General features: G+C 33.0%; 1 protein-coding gene across 5 annotated transcripts in view; it reads left to right on the forward strand.

The window, feature by feature from the left end:
• The window catches only part of LOC129802325 (MOXD1 homolog 2), a 391,421-nt gene that overhangs the window by 355,526 nt on the left and 21,977 nt on the right, over nucleotides 1-13,918 (forward strand). For all 5 annotated transcript variants that reach the window (XM_055848051.1, XM_055848052.1, XM_055848054.1 and 2 more), the window contains 2 exons: nucleotides 7,491-7,673; nucleotides 13,389-13,587. In XM_055848051.1, coding sequence (XP_055704026.1) covers nucleotides 7,491-7,673; nucleotides 13,389-13,587 — 382 coding nt within the window. The remainder of the gene's footprint in view (nucleotides 1-7,490; nucleotides 7,674-13,388; nucleotides 13,588-13,918) is intronic.

Below are 13,918 nucleotides of genomic sequence, written 5' to 3' on the forward strand. Positions count from 1 at the left end.
AACTGAACTTCTCATCTTAAGAATCTCGAGAAACAAGGCATCGAGGCAAAGGCAAACGTAGAGCACAAAATTCAATATATGAATGGCCTAGTTTTTGTAACCCAACCCCAATTTTTTTTTTGTCCAAATAGAGCTATCAAAAAAATTTAAAAACATTAAAGTGATGATTTTTCCATAACTTTTTCCCATCTTTTTCACTAGTACAATTTTTCCATGGTTGAAATTTAATCAAAATTCTTGCAACGTACAACATACATAATTACTTTCCTCATACCCTATCGCTCTCTCAGTTTTTCACCCGGAATATTATACAAGAGTGAAAAAAAAAGTTGAATAAGCACGAAGAAAATAAGAGAAAAGGAAAAAAATTAATCACGACTTTAGAACACCACTTTCACCATCTTACATTTTCATCTTTCGTCCTTTGTACGAACAATATTAAATGATTTTCCTTCCATTAGCATTTTCTTTCTTTCGCTGCCTCGAAATTGTGTCTCATTGTTGGAAATTTACAGTCAAGGCCGAGAATTGGATGATTGCTACAGTATTTGCCCAAATTGCCCTAGATTTTATTAAATTCAAACAGCACCAGAAAAGTACCAATAAATCTACCCCAAAAATTTTCTGTAAAATGCAAATGGGACATTCAGGCATGAGGTTAACTTTTCAAATGAAGTGTGATAGGAATCTTTAAATTTAACTTGGAAATTTTCATGTTTTAACCTTTAAATGTATCCCTTTGGTTGCAATTTCGCCAAGAATATAAATGATAAAGTAATAAACCATTAGGCATATGCAATTAAATATTGAATTGTATAGAATAATTTGGTATCTTTGCAGCTAAAGCTTGCAAGTATTTAAACTATTTAAAACTTTCTATCTATCAGAAAGCGCGATGGAATAAAAATAGGTATTTTATGAGAATGAAATTTTAATGTTCATAATGCATTTTTCAGTTAATTTAATTTTTTATAATCTTAATCATTTATCTCGACAGAAATTGATTGAATTGATTTTAGTTTGATATGTGGAGTCATTGATACAATGCAACTAGTTTGTTTCACTTAAATTATGATGTTTATCCAATAAAAATAAGCATGTTTTTTTAGAACTTTACTATTCTGAAGTTCTTCTACATGATCGACTTTTCTTTGTATTGGTTGCTGTTACAATTATTTGGCGAATTTAGAACACGGCAAGGACTGAAGAAACAGTCGAGTCAGGAACCAGCACAAAAATGTCGATAATGTAGAAACACATGAGAACAGTAAAATTTTAATAAAAACATGTTAATTTTCCATTGCAGTAGCACCATTATTCTCCTGTTATCACTGATAGAAAAACGGGGGTGCGATTAACATTCTTTCCTCATAACTTTAACACTTTTTAGGTGTAAAAATATATCAACATTTTTTAATGTTAATTTTACACCTTTTTAAGGGTAAAATTAATACGAGAAAGGGTAACTTTAACCCCTAATACACCTGAAAAGCATAATATTTACACCGATTTCGGATCAATACTGCAGGGTAAAATTAACATTTCCGGAATGTTATTTTAACTTTTTCGGATTTCTCTCAGTGATTAAATGGAACTGAGCCTTATCATGTAGCTTACATTCACAATTAATTTGTAAAGATAAATTGTATCGTGATAAGATTCTGTTCCATTTAAAAATAGGATCAAAAGGTTTTTATAAAAAATGTTCTAATTCAAATATACCCCACATCCCCCAACTCATAGTAAAGCGTCTAAAAATTCAGCAAAATATCAAATTTCCCTTCGAGATAGGGAAAACTATTTTTCAGCAAAACTGCAGAGCTGTAAATTTTTAATAAAAATGTGCTGAATGGAGATTATTCTGAGCTTCTGGGAAGCTTGTGAAAAAATATCGTTTAGTCTCTCTTTTCCTGCAATTTGTAATATTAGCTGAGATTCTTCACGATCTCAGCTTTTGTGGTCCTAGGTGAAATCCGACCTCGTCAGATCGGGCCCAAATTTTAGATGTACACGTTTTGACACTCATAGATCACGAATATCACATGCGCCAAAAATTGATTTTCGTGGACGTACGTCCCGTCCCGTCCGTCCTATAACCACTTCTAGCGAGAGAACGGAATTGTCAGAACTTGAAAAATTTAGTATTTTGGAAAGCTCTCGTGGAGTACTACAAGCCTTACCGTGCTATCACAGTAGGATTTTTCCAATTAGTAAATTCAATTTAATTTTCAGATGAATTGTTCCTATGCATTATTTTGCATTAAAAGTCATTTGAATTAATAGATTTTCGCTTATTTATTGATATAAACTAATACTTGGCCCACTAAAACATGTTTAAATATGCTAAAATAGCATAAATGTGGTTGCTCAAATTAATTTCAACTCAGCAAATTAAAATGTTAAAATTGCTCAACAATTCCAATTTTAGGCGATATAGGCACCCTCATTTTCGTTGTTTCTTTCTGAAAATGAGGTCCAACTATGTGAAGTAGTTCCTCAAATTCTTCAGTAGCCATACGAAGAAAATTGTTGTGTCCAAAAAAAAATCACCAGATGCGATATCATCACACATTTTTTCAATGAATCCGTGAGCAGATCTCTCTTGGATTTATTTTCTGGCCCACAATCTCTTCCCTTTACCTTGAAACACATTTTTATTGAACATGTATCCTACATAAAGTAGGAAAATTTCTTCCCGTGACTGGACTCACTATAAAATGTAACAAAATCACAAATGACAAAATAAAACAACTGGAAATATGTGCGGTTTTTTTTTTTTAATTTAGCAAATTTCTCGCAAATATGTGTCCTGAAATTTTAATGCTCAATTTGCTAAATTCAATTTAAAATTAAATTATGAAAAATCCTAGTGTGATAGCACCGTTATAGCTAATTTTATCAATTCCGGTGGCCGAGAACCGTTTGTTCAACGCGATTCTTTACCCCCAAAATTCAATTGTCAATCGAATTTTCACGAATTCCGAGTTGCAAACACCCCGAGTTGCACGCATTTCGAGGTCGCCTGTAAAAAAATCTCAGCTACCATAAGCTTATCTAGGCTTATCACTGGTCTTTTTTTTTGGTCGATCAAATACGGTTTGTATCACTAAATGTGTTAGTTAAACGTTTTTTATTTAGATTATCAGTCGATGAAACAAGGGCTTGAAAGATTTTGAGTAGTAAATCGACACTTTGGTCAGTAAAAATATCAAATTGGTCAGGAAGATGTCAGTTATAAATTCAATTTTGAACAGCGAAAAGTTTAAAAGATAACATTTTTTTTTTAGATTAAACCTACACTGAGAAAAAAGGGGGTGCGATTAACTTTTTTTCCTCATAACTTAACAATTTTTACGTATAAAAATATATCAACATTTTTTAATGTAAACTTTACACCTTTTTAAGGGTAAAAATAACATGAAAAAGGGTAACTTTAACCTCTAATACACCTAAAAGGCATAATATTTACACCGATTTCGGATCAACACTGCAGGATATAATTAACATTTACGAAATGTTATTTTAACTTTTTCGGATTTCTCTTAGTAACTAAACTTAAACGGTTCATGGATTCTTTGTGAAGAATGTTTCCCTACTTTCATCTTTCATACTTCACAATTTTACCTTTCTGCCTTACACTTCTGATTTAAATCCTTTGTTCTGATTATTTTTCACCAAAATACCAGCCAATACAGCAACCAAAAAAATCTCAATATAAAATCCATGGTTTAATATTGATAGATACTATGCAAAATCTTTCAATTTTCTTTAAGACGGCCACCTATAGGGGCTTTGTATTTCTTTGCTATTTACTGAAAAATATTTTTGGGCAAAATCACTTTCGTATTTGATAACCTTTGAATGGTGACATTTGAACCAGAAGAACTCATACATTTATGCAATTTGTTTTTCTTCGGAAGTTCTATACATCAAATAACCTGAAGGGATTTCACTAAATCGCCAACATTTCACCTTACATGGATTTTCTAGCATGAAAATGGTTTTTGATGTTTTCATGCAAATATTTGCTGTCACAAGTAAATTGCTATTTGCATGATTTATTTCTAAACATCTCATCATACTTGTACACAACTAAATTTAAGTTATTTGACATTTACCCCAAAACCGTATGGCTTATGTTTTTAATTTTCCTAATTAATTTTACCTCAAGCTTAAGATAATTTACTCAAAGGTATATATTGAGTGAAATTGTATCCTAACCCCAACCCTCAGTAATTTTCATCAGTAAACACTCGAGGGTGTATCTGTTTTGAAGATGACAAAACATGACTGGGAGATCAGTGAATGCAAAATAAACGTAAATATCGTACAACATCGAAGTAAATAAAAAATATATATCGTGAATTTGTTGACCTGAACAACAATCATTTCACGATAGCAAATCCCAACTCCACCCTCCTGGCGGTTGTGGAAAAACAAGGGCCCACAAAGGGATGCAAATTGTGAGCATAATGACAAATCGCCGTGTAAATATACGGAGCAATGAATAAATATTATTCTATATGGCGGCGTCTCAAACAAATGGCCAATGTGGTTGATGCAATTCACTGGCGTGGTTTCCGGGGACTTTGTCAATTAAAATACACTTTCTAGTTACCACCCACCACCCCCCAGGTTCCATCACATATTCCCTCATTTTAATACGCCAAAGCTAACAATGCACACCAAAGAGACAAATAACGCATAATTAATGCACAAGTAAGGAGGGCGAGCACCGCAATGGAAAATCGATGGAAACTGTCATGAACTCACTGGGAAGTTTGAACTTCACACCACCAACAATTGCATAAAAGTTCGGAAAATGCCATTTGGGAATCACGCGATTGTAGGATTTTCTCCAGAAATGCACTTTGTGATATCATTATCGTCACCATATGACAGAACATGGCATTAGAGCAAACACTTTATAATTGATTTTAGGGAATGTCGTTGGGGTAGATTCACTTTGGTTTATCAAAGTTAAATTAATTGAAAGCACGAAAGAATAATTTCACTCTATTTATATAAATATTTTGATTCAGATTTTCATTGTAGTACAATTCTGGTTGGGTACTTGATAGTACAAAGAAGTGTCTGCATATTATACAAAGTTCTTTTTATGAATATTGTTTTAATGTTACACAAATATATTTTTTTGTGTGAATTTTGTTTACTGATCTCACTATTGTGTAATGGTCAAAACTTTAAAAGGAGTTTACAAAGATTAAAAAATTAGCTATTTTACCATGATTTTAATTGTAAATTTCACATAAACATGTAATCGTGTGTGCTGATAGACATTTGTGTAATTTGTATACATTTTGTCTGAAAACTGTGTAATTTTACACGAAACACGTAAAAAAATGTAATAATTCGTACTTGATTACATAGTTTCAATGAGAAAAAAAACGGGAGTGCGATTAACTTTTCTTTCTCAGAACTTTAACACTTTTTACTTTAACCGCTAATACACCTAAAAAGGGTAATATTTACACCGATTTCGGATCAATATTGCAGGGTAAAAATAGCATTTCCGGAATGTCATTTTAATTTTTTCGGATTTCTCTCACTCAGTGTTATCGTTATATAAAATTAAAAGAACACATTTTCAGATTACGCGATTTGCTGAAGTAACTTTAAAAGAAAAATCGTGGTAAAAAAGCAAATCAACTATTACCCTTGTAATCTTTTTTTTTACTGTGTAGGTGTAATTTTACATAAAAGCCTGTATTTTGTGTAGAATTAACTGTTTTTCCACATTTAATTTTACGCAAAAAAGCACTACTCCGGATAATGGGGTAGTACCACGCAAGCATCACTTTTGAACATACACATTTTTAGGACAATAAATATTTGTCAAAAATTGTGTTGCGTTGGAGAGTCAATTCTAAAGAGAATCTAACTGAACTTAGTTTGAAAGTGGTTCATAAATTCATATAATTTAGCAAATGAGCTTTAAAAAGGCTTCATCTGTGGGAAACTGCCCCATTGTCCTCTCCCTTACTTAATAAAAGAACATTTTTACGTAACATGGAAAAATGAACTCAAAAAAACTGAAAATTAGCAGTACATTTTACAATCACTAAAAATTTTCACACAACGATTTAAGGTAAGCTAATAATCAGTGGGGTGGAGTCTACACTTATGGATGTTATACACTTATGGACAGCTTGCAAAAGCCTTAAGATATTACTTAAAACTGATTTCGAAAATCACAAAATTTGTTAATCACATCATAAACTAATATTTTTATGACTTTTCGAAATCTGTTTTAGGTAAGAACTTAATATTTTTGCACGCTGTCCATAAGTGTATAACATCCATAAGTGTAGACTCCACCCTAAAGGATTTATGAAGTTTAGAAATATATTAGGAAAGGTCAACAAGAATTTAGGCACTGTGCAAATCAATCAAAAATCAATTTTGAACAGAACTCAATTTATGAAATTAAAATAAACAAAATTTAAAGTAAATTTTAAAAAGATGAAAATGTGTTAATTTATGTTAATTATAATATTTGGGTGTTAATTATATTACTTAAATACATTTTAATAAAGCTTTAGGTTTTTTATTAACCAAAATTTAATATGTTCCTGGATACATTTTAATTATTATTAATTGTTTGCTGAATTTTTGTTTTTCTGCAAAAAAATTAAATCAAGAGAAATATTTTGGTCAATAAATATAAAAATTGTGAAATATTCTCTATAAAGAGCAAACTAAAGTTATGATTTTTTTGGTCATCCTGAAAACGATATAAAGTGATGCAAAAGCAATTTTTTGTTATTTGTTTACTCAAATTTAAAATTTTTATTGACCATCTGGAATCTAAGATATTTTACTGACAAAATATTTTACAATATATAGACTATAGAGGACTTAAGTTTTTAACTTATCCGTTTTTATTTGCTAGACTTTTTATCCTTTAAATGTATCTTATGGTCTATCAATGAATATTGAAGTCAAAACACGGTAAAGACCTGCAAGAATTCTCTTCTAGGATCTACTAAGAGGAAATAGAGGAGATTTCTTGAAGGTCTTTACCGTGTTTTGACTTCAATTTTTATCCTTATTTTAATGAATTATAGTACATATTTATACTTTTCGTTCAACTTTATTTGCAATGCCCTAAAAAATGGTATTAATTACATTTAAAAAAAATTACTACAGTAAAACCTTACAACGATATCAGATATATAAATATGAACAAATTCTTTACATTTTCAATAGTGCAGCTTCTTCCCTTATCCCTTTTTCGACCTAAGCTTTTCTTTTGCAAATCCAGTCAATTTCCATATAACATTTCTCCCTCTATATAAGATTTTTTTTGTACAAAGTGCATCAGTACATGGGATTAAAGGGTTTGAGAGAATGCTATGGAGACTAGCCCGTATTATATCCTGTGTCACTCTCTAATCATGACAAATTGGGTGAAGAATTAAGTTTGTAATTAAATTATGTTACTGACTCTCGATTTTCCTATATTGCAGTACGAACCAGTGTTTGAATCATCAGCAAGTCGACCGTACATGCATCACATAATCCTGTACGAATGTCAAGGATCCTCCAACGAGTTGGAGATGCTGTCACGTGAACAAGGACGCCCTTGTTTTCAGCCGGACAACCCCAGACAGTGCAACGTTGTGGTCGCTACTTGGGCTAGAGGATCAGAAGTGAGTACCATTCAAGCTCTTTTATTTTATCCCAAGCACCCCCTCTAGACTATCCACCCACTCTCGACGAAATTAAAATCTTGGGAGCTTTGTAACAAAAGGCAGTCCCTGGCATTCCACTTTTGGCACAGATACTCCACAAGTTTGGGCGCACTCTGCTGCAATATAAATCCCTAGAATGGAAGATTGATGACACCCTCTAGGATACCACGAATTTCCTTCAAGTACGGGAGCTTTGTTCCATTGTACCCCAACTGTGGAATGATTTAGATTTAGAGTTCAGACTGTGAAAGTGCTGGAAAATAGAACAGACATCGTGTGACTAAAATCAATATTGCGAGATATATTTGAGTGTTTGAATAACCTAAATATTATATTATGTGATAGAATTCATTTAAAGGCAAATATATTTGACGTAAATTAATTTTCTATTTGGTATTTCCCAAATAACAGCTCCTAGGCTGAATTTGACATGTTTGCATCGTTTTGCTAAATTGAAATATCATTGCAAAGACAGTCATTTGCAAATTTACGTGTATGTTAATATGTTAAAGTTATATACATATATACATGTATATACATATGACCGCAGTTGTTTTTGTTTATTTTCTTAAATATCAATTTAATTGATTTTTGATAGAATATTCTAATGACAATGTTTAGCAAAGAGCCTCTTAAGAGTATGCTACATTCCGTTCACCTCCAAAAACTTGTATCACCTAGCTTTTGGATACACTTTATTTCAGAATTCAAACTATCTAATTCAAATTCAAACGTCTTCTATGAAATTTACATCTTTTCGACGCGCCATCTATACAGAAAATGCCAGAAGTTATAGATCTTGCTTAAAGAAAGACCTAGTTCATCTATAACATTTGTAGCTTTACTTTATAAAACCCTAATCTATTTTAGTTTTCAGCATAATTTATAACTTAAAAATTACACGAATTAATTTATTTAAAGGATAAAATTTGAAAGCTTTTAAAAAATCATTGTTGGGCAAATTGTAAAATAATAAAAATCACATAATACCTCTCAAATATCGTTAAAAATCTATTAGATCATCCCCATTTCCCATCTGACTGAATATATCAAAAGCCATTTGGAAAAATTTAATGGTTTGTTTAATGCATTAAATCATTATGAGTGTTAATAATTCAATGCAGACTTTATTACAAAATAGTTGCATGGGGCTATCAAGTGCTATTTTATTAAATGAAATTAACAATTTTGTCTGATAAGTCAAAAAGAATATCGCTGTTATCTCTCATGAAGAAGCAATTAAATTAGCGGTTAATTCAGAATGGCAAGGTGTAAGGGTTCGTCTCCTGAGGTCAAGGTACTTTAAATTGAATAAAATGCAAATTTGCTGAAATGTCTGAATTTAATTTCAATTAATATATACTTAATGAGTCTCAAGCATGATGGAGAAAGAGACTTTTTTCTTTTATTTTTCTCAACTTTTATATTCTTCTGCTCCTGAATTATGGTACTTAGTCTCCCTTTGAATTACCTCAACCACTTATTTGCTTGGACACGTCACAATGTCATTGATTTCAATTGGGAATGGACAAAAAATTAATTGAAATTTGCATTCAGCATGCAATATGCAATCTAGGACAACTTCTCTGTTATACGTAACTCCACAAATGGTTTATTACAGTTTTGTTTGTGCGCCATTAAAAAATCATACTTTTAATGTAAAATTGCATTTTTTTTTGTGGATAAAACCCATTATTAATTTGTAAATGTGGAGAAAGGTATAAAAATGGATAGGGTTGAAAGGCAGAAAGAAAGAGAATTTATGGTGGAGCAGAGTGTATTGAAAAGAATAAGCACCAAAGAAGATGGAGAGATGAAGGAAGAGGCTATATAGAGGAGAGCTTATGAAGTAGCACTTCAATTTAAATGGTTTACCGGAAAATTTAAATAAATTCCCCATGAGGGAAATTGCTTACACACAATTCACATTGAAGGCCAAAGTACTCTCTGGTATTATGGGCCAATTACAGAGTTAAGCCCTCCCTTGGGTTGAATGATGAAAGTGGAAAATTCTAACGAACAAATTCAACCATCGTCTTGGAAGGATTCACAGTACAGCCACTGCTATAGTTTGATAACAATGAACCCATTCTGGAGATGTCCTAGCCAATAGAGAAAACACTTTACTGTCCTAATCACACACTTCAGCGTCAATGTGCGATGTTTTCCCAATGTTAAATCCAACAAGAATGAGAGACACTTTGTATCTCGTGTGGGACTTAGTTTGGTGCCTTTAGGGGTTTTGCTGAGTACTAAATGGGAGATGGGTGAGTAGATGGCCTGAATTGATGGAACTCTTTCTCTTTCACTTGAAACTTGGGATATGCACAAGAAATGCTCGTTAGAGTTGGAAAATTTAAGGAAAAGTATTTGTCTGAATGGGCAAAATTCAGGAAAATGGTATTTAGTTTCCTTGATTGAGGAAATACTTCCTTGGGATTGTATTTCAAAGTTCTAGATGTCACTATTACGGGAGGACTACAATTAAAATACGGCTAGGGACAGATCATTTATATGGCTGGTAGAATTTCAAGTAGCTGCATGTCCCTACCTATTCCATTCGATATATACTTCATCGAGGTTAATCTTGTTGTCCTAGATGGCACTGTAAATGCCTTTTTAGACTTAATATTTATCAACATGGCTTCCCTTCAATAACTTTTTGAACTTCACACTTGTACCTTCAAGTTGTTCAAGAAAAGTTTTATAGCTTAGGATCTGGTACTCTCTTAATTATTAGAGTTTTTCCATGATGAGAGATAAAAGCTGATTAAAATATAGAAAGTTTGACAGTTTGATTAGCCCTTACTCTGTCTTAAATATTTTTAAGATGCTGGACACACTTACGATTTAAGCCGAGAAGCAGCCTAATGTCAGTATAATCAAAATAATTTTTAGATTAGGGGAAACTGGGGCACCACCAAACACGGGGTACCACCAAACACTAATTTTTATATCTAAACTACTTGGACTATCTCGACCATTCCTTCAGTGGACAAGCATCCCTATAGTTCCTATAAATTGCTATCAGTCTTATCCTCCGATATCCAATATCCGATTAAAAAATCGCAGTGTTTGGTGGTACCCCGTGTTTGGTGGTGCCTCAGTTTCCCCTATATTTACATTATACAGTTAGTAGGAAACTATTGGTTTGTATTGTGTGTTTTCGTTTAGCGCTATTCTCGTTTTCTCACTTTTCTCGCAGAAAAAACGCTGTTTTACAAAACTGCAGATGAATAAATTTTTTTTGGAAATATGTCCTCTAAGTTATTTTTTCAAATTTACGGAAGCCCGTAATAAAGCGAATCAAAATATGATAATACCCCATGTCTAGTACTATTTGCCCCAGCATTTTTGGGAATTTTCACAAAATTACCTTTTAGAAACCGGCTCGATAAACGTATTTCCTTACAAAATAGAGGAATATTACATTCACAAAGTTGTAGAGCGGTAAATTTCCTATAAAACTGCGATAATTAGAAATTTTTGAAGCGCTCGAGTAGCTTGTAAAAAAATAAAATATCCGTTTTGTGACTTTTTGTCCCAGTCTCCTCTACAGAATTCCCCTACTGATTAAGATATGGTTGAATATTTAGGACTGATATGGTTTTGCGTTAAGTAAGGTTAATCAAACTTCTTAGAACTTATTGGATTATACCGTATTTCATCTATCTTGCAAACACTTAGAGCCCAAATAGACTGACTGATCCTTGAGAATATTTAGGCCTTAAAATTCGGCAAAATAAATTTATCCCAAAGTATCATACATTGAGGGCGTAAGATCAGTGGATCGGAGATCCTTTGCAAAAATTTTCCTTCTCTAATCATTTACTACCATTAAATAGTACAGGTACAGGATATATATTCTCAAGAATCATCCTGAATCTATTTGGACTTTTAAGCGATCTTTAGACTACCATAGTGTCCGAAAACCTCAAAATCCTAAACATTAGACCTGACACTCGTGTTTAAACTAAGGTTGCAGTTTAAGTACTGGTATAGTCTTATGTTTATGAAACGTCGACTTGAATAAGTTCAACCCAGTCAAGCTCACTTCTTAAACTTAAAGCCATGTCGCGTTTAATCTATTCTGCAAAACACAGAAGTTCAATCAAAATCGGGTTAAAACTTTAGGACCGATATGATCGTTCTCGTAGCTTAAAATAATGGTTAGGATGACCTTACTAGACTGTGCCGTATTCAACTAATATATCAACACCTTAGGATTAATTAAGATCTGGTTACAGTTTTGCGGTTGGTATGACCTCATAAAGTCGCAAAATCCTTAATAGCACTATAAATTTTTGACGTTAAAATACAAATTCGAATAAGATTAAGCCAATGGTTCGTCGTAAATATGACCTTATAGGATTGAATTATACCGTACCTTACCAAATTTATACAAACCCCAATCAAATGGTTCGTACACCGTTAAAATACAATTAATATAATGACTTTCCTTTTAAACATTAAGTTCTAATATAGTAGATGGCACTATGATACGCCTATACTAAGGTATAGCTTTATTTTCTGAACTAAGGCTTTAAGCTGCTAACCTTGATTGTCCTTTTACAGAAATCTCAAAAGAATTGCGTCGTACCTAGAATAACCTTATAAGGCTCTAATATAAGTATCGCATGAAGAGAACTTAACCCCTCTATACCCTTCACCTTGAGTACTTATCTCTTACCATTATACATCTTGATAAGTTTAGTTCCCTATTTCCTCGAAGATTTTTGTATTCAGATTCAAAGTCCCTAACAAGGGACTTAAAATTCACTTATGGTTACAAAAGGGACAGTGAAAGATTCACTTCTTTAATAAGCTTACCACCGATTCGGCTATTTCAAATCCACCCACCAAAATTTCTATATATTTTTCCGTCTTTGGTGAAAGGAGGTAAATCAATTTGAATTCTGTGCACTTCTTTGGGGGATGTTTATGGTACATCTACTCCACTTTCCTCACCTCTTCAGTGTGTGTGCAAAAGGAAAAAGGGTGAAGCTGAGGAAAAGTCTCAATCCCAAAGTCCTCAATTCAACTTTTTACCCCAAAGAAACATTCCAGGAAAATGTATGTGTAAGTTGTGTCAAAATCCCTGTAGATATTCGCAATTTTCACTAGGGGCTGGGAGAGGAAAAATTTCCGCCAAAAGAAAAACACTTTACAATTTTTCCTGAGCATTTTATATACACACACTAAATTGGGATTGGGGATAAAAGACAAAATGATGGAGTGTATTTTTCTTTTAGCCCTTTCTCATGTGAATTTTTTATAAACCACCATCACTATTGACTGCCTCGCCTTTTTTTCGTGCTGGATAAGTGCTTGGGGTGGGTGAAGATGTGTTTGGACAGAATAATTTGAAAGCCACTCGAGAGGGATGGGGTGGATTCCTTGGAGAATATTTTCTTCACCATCAATGCTTTGGGGCAGGGGGAATTTTGAGATGGAAATGTATTTTGAATTGTGCATTTGTGGCATTTTAGAGAGCTTGCAAAATCACACACTCTTTCTTCGTCAAGCTCAATTTATTGCCAAAGTTGTGGTCCCCAGGAGACATTCTATGAGGATGGCATTTCTTGCCAATTGCTTGGGAATTGCTTGGGTGCTGATGGTGTAAACAAAAGAACATGCAACTGACTGTACTTTGTCTTCTTCCACTTTTCTCAGGGTTTCACATTTCCACAAGAAGTCGGCTATCCACTTGACATCTACCAGGCGCGCTATTACATGATGGAAACCCACTATCACCATGCCATGGATGGGGTGGGTGTCAATGTTAATTCACCGCCAATGGTGGACAATTCTGGTCTCCGACTTTACTACACTCAGGCTCTTAGGAAGTACGATGCTGGTGTCCTATCAGTTGGTAAGTCTTTATTGAACTTAAGTCTTTGATGATCCTTATACGTAAATCAACAATCTCATGAGTTGAGATATTTACATTTTATTTAAAGCTCTACATCTCTTTTTTTATTTTTTTTTAATAATATAATTTGTAAGTTTCTGAAGGTATTTGTAATTATGGCAAAGGACCACTTAAATTGAAAAACCCTTTTTAAAATTCGCAATGCAAAGCACGAGAAACCGAAAAATTGGATTGCAAAAACCGATTGCAAACTCTAAAAATTGCCTTAAGACAAGAGCTTTAAAGCTTTGTCCATAAGAATGGAAATGAGGTACCCCTTTGTAGGGTAATA

This window comes from Phlebotomus papatasi, chromosome 2 (genome assembly GCF_024763615.1).
Source record: "Phlebotomus papatasi isolate M1 chromosome 2, Ppap_2.1, whole genome shotgun sequence".
NCBI classification, from domain to species: Eukaryota; Metazoa; Arthropoda; class Insecta; order Diptera; family Psychodidae; genus Phlebotomus; species Phlebotomus papatasi.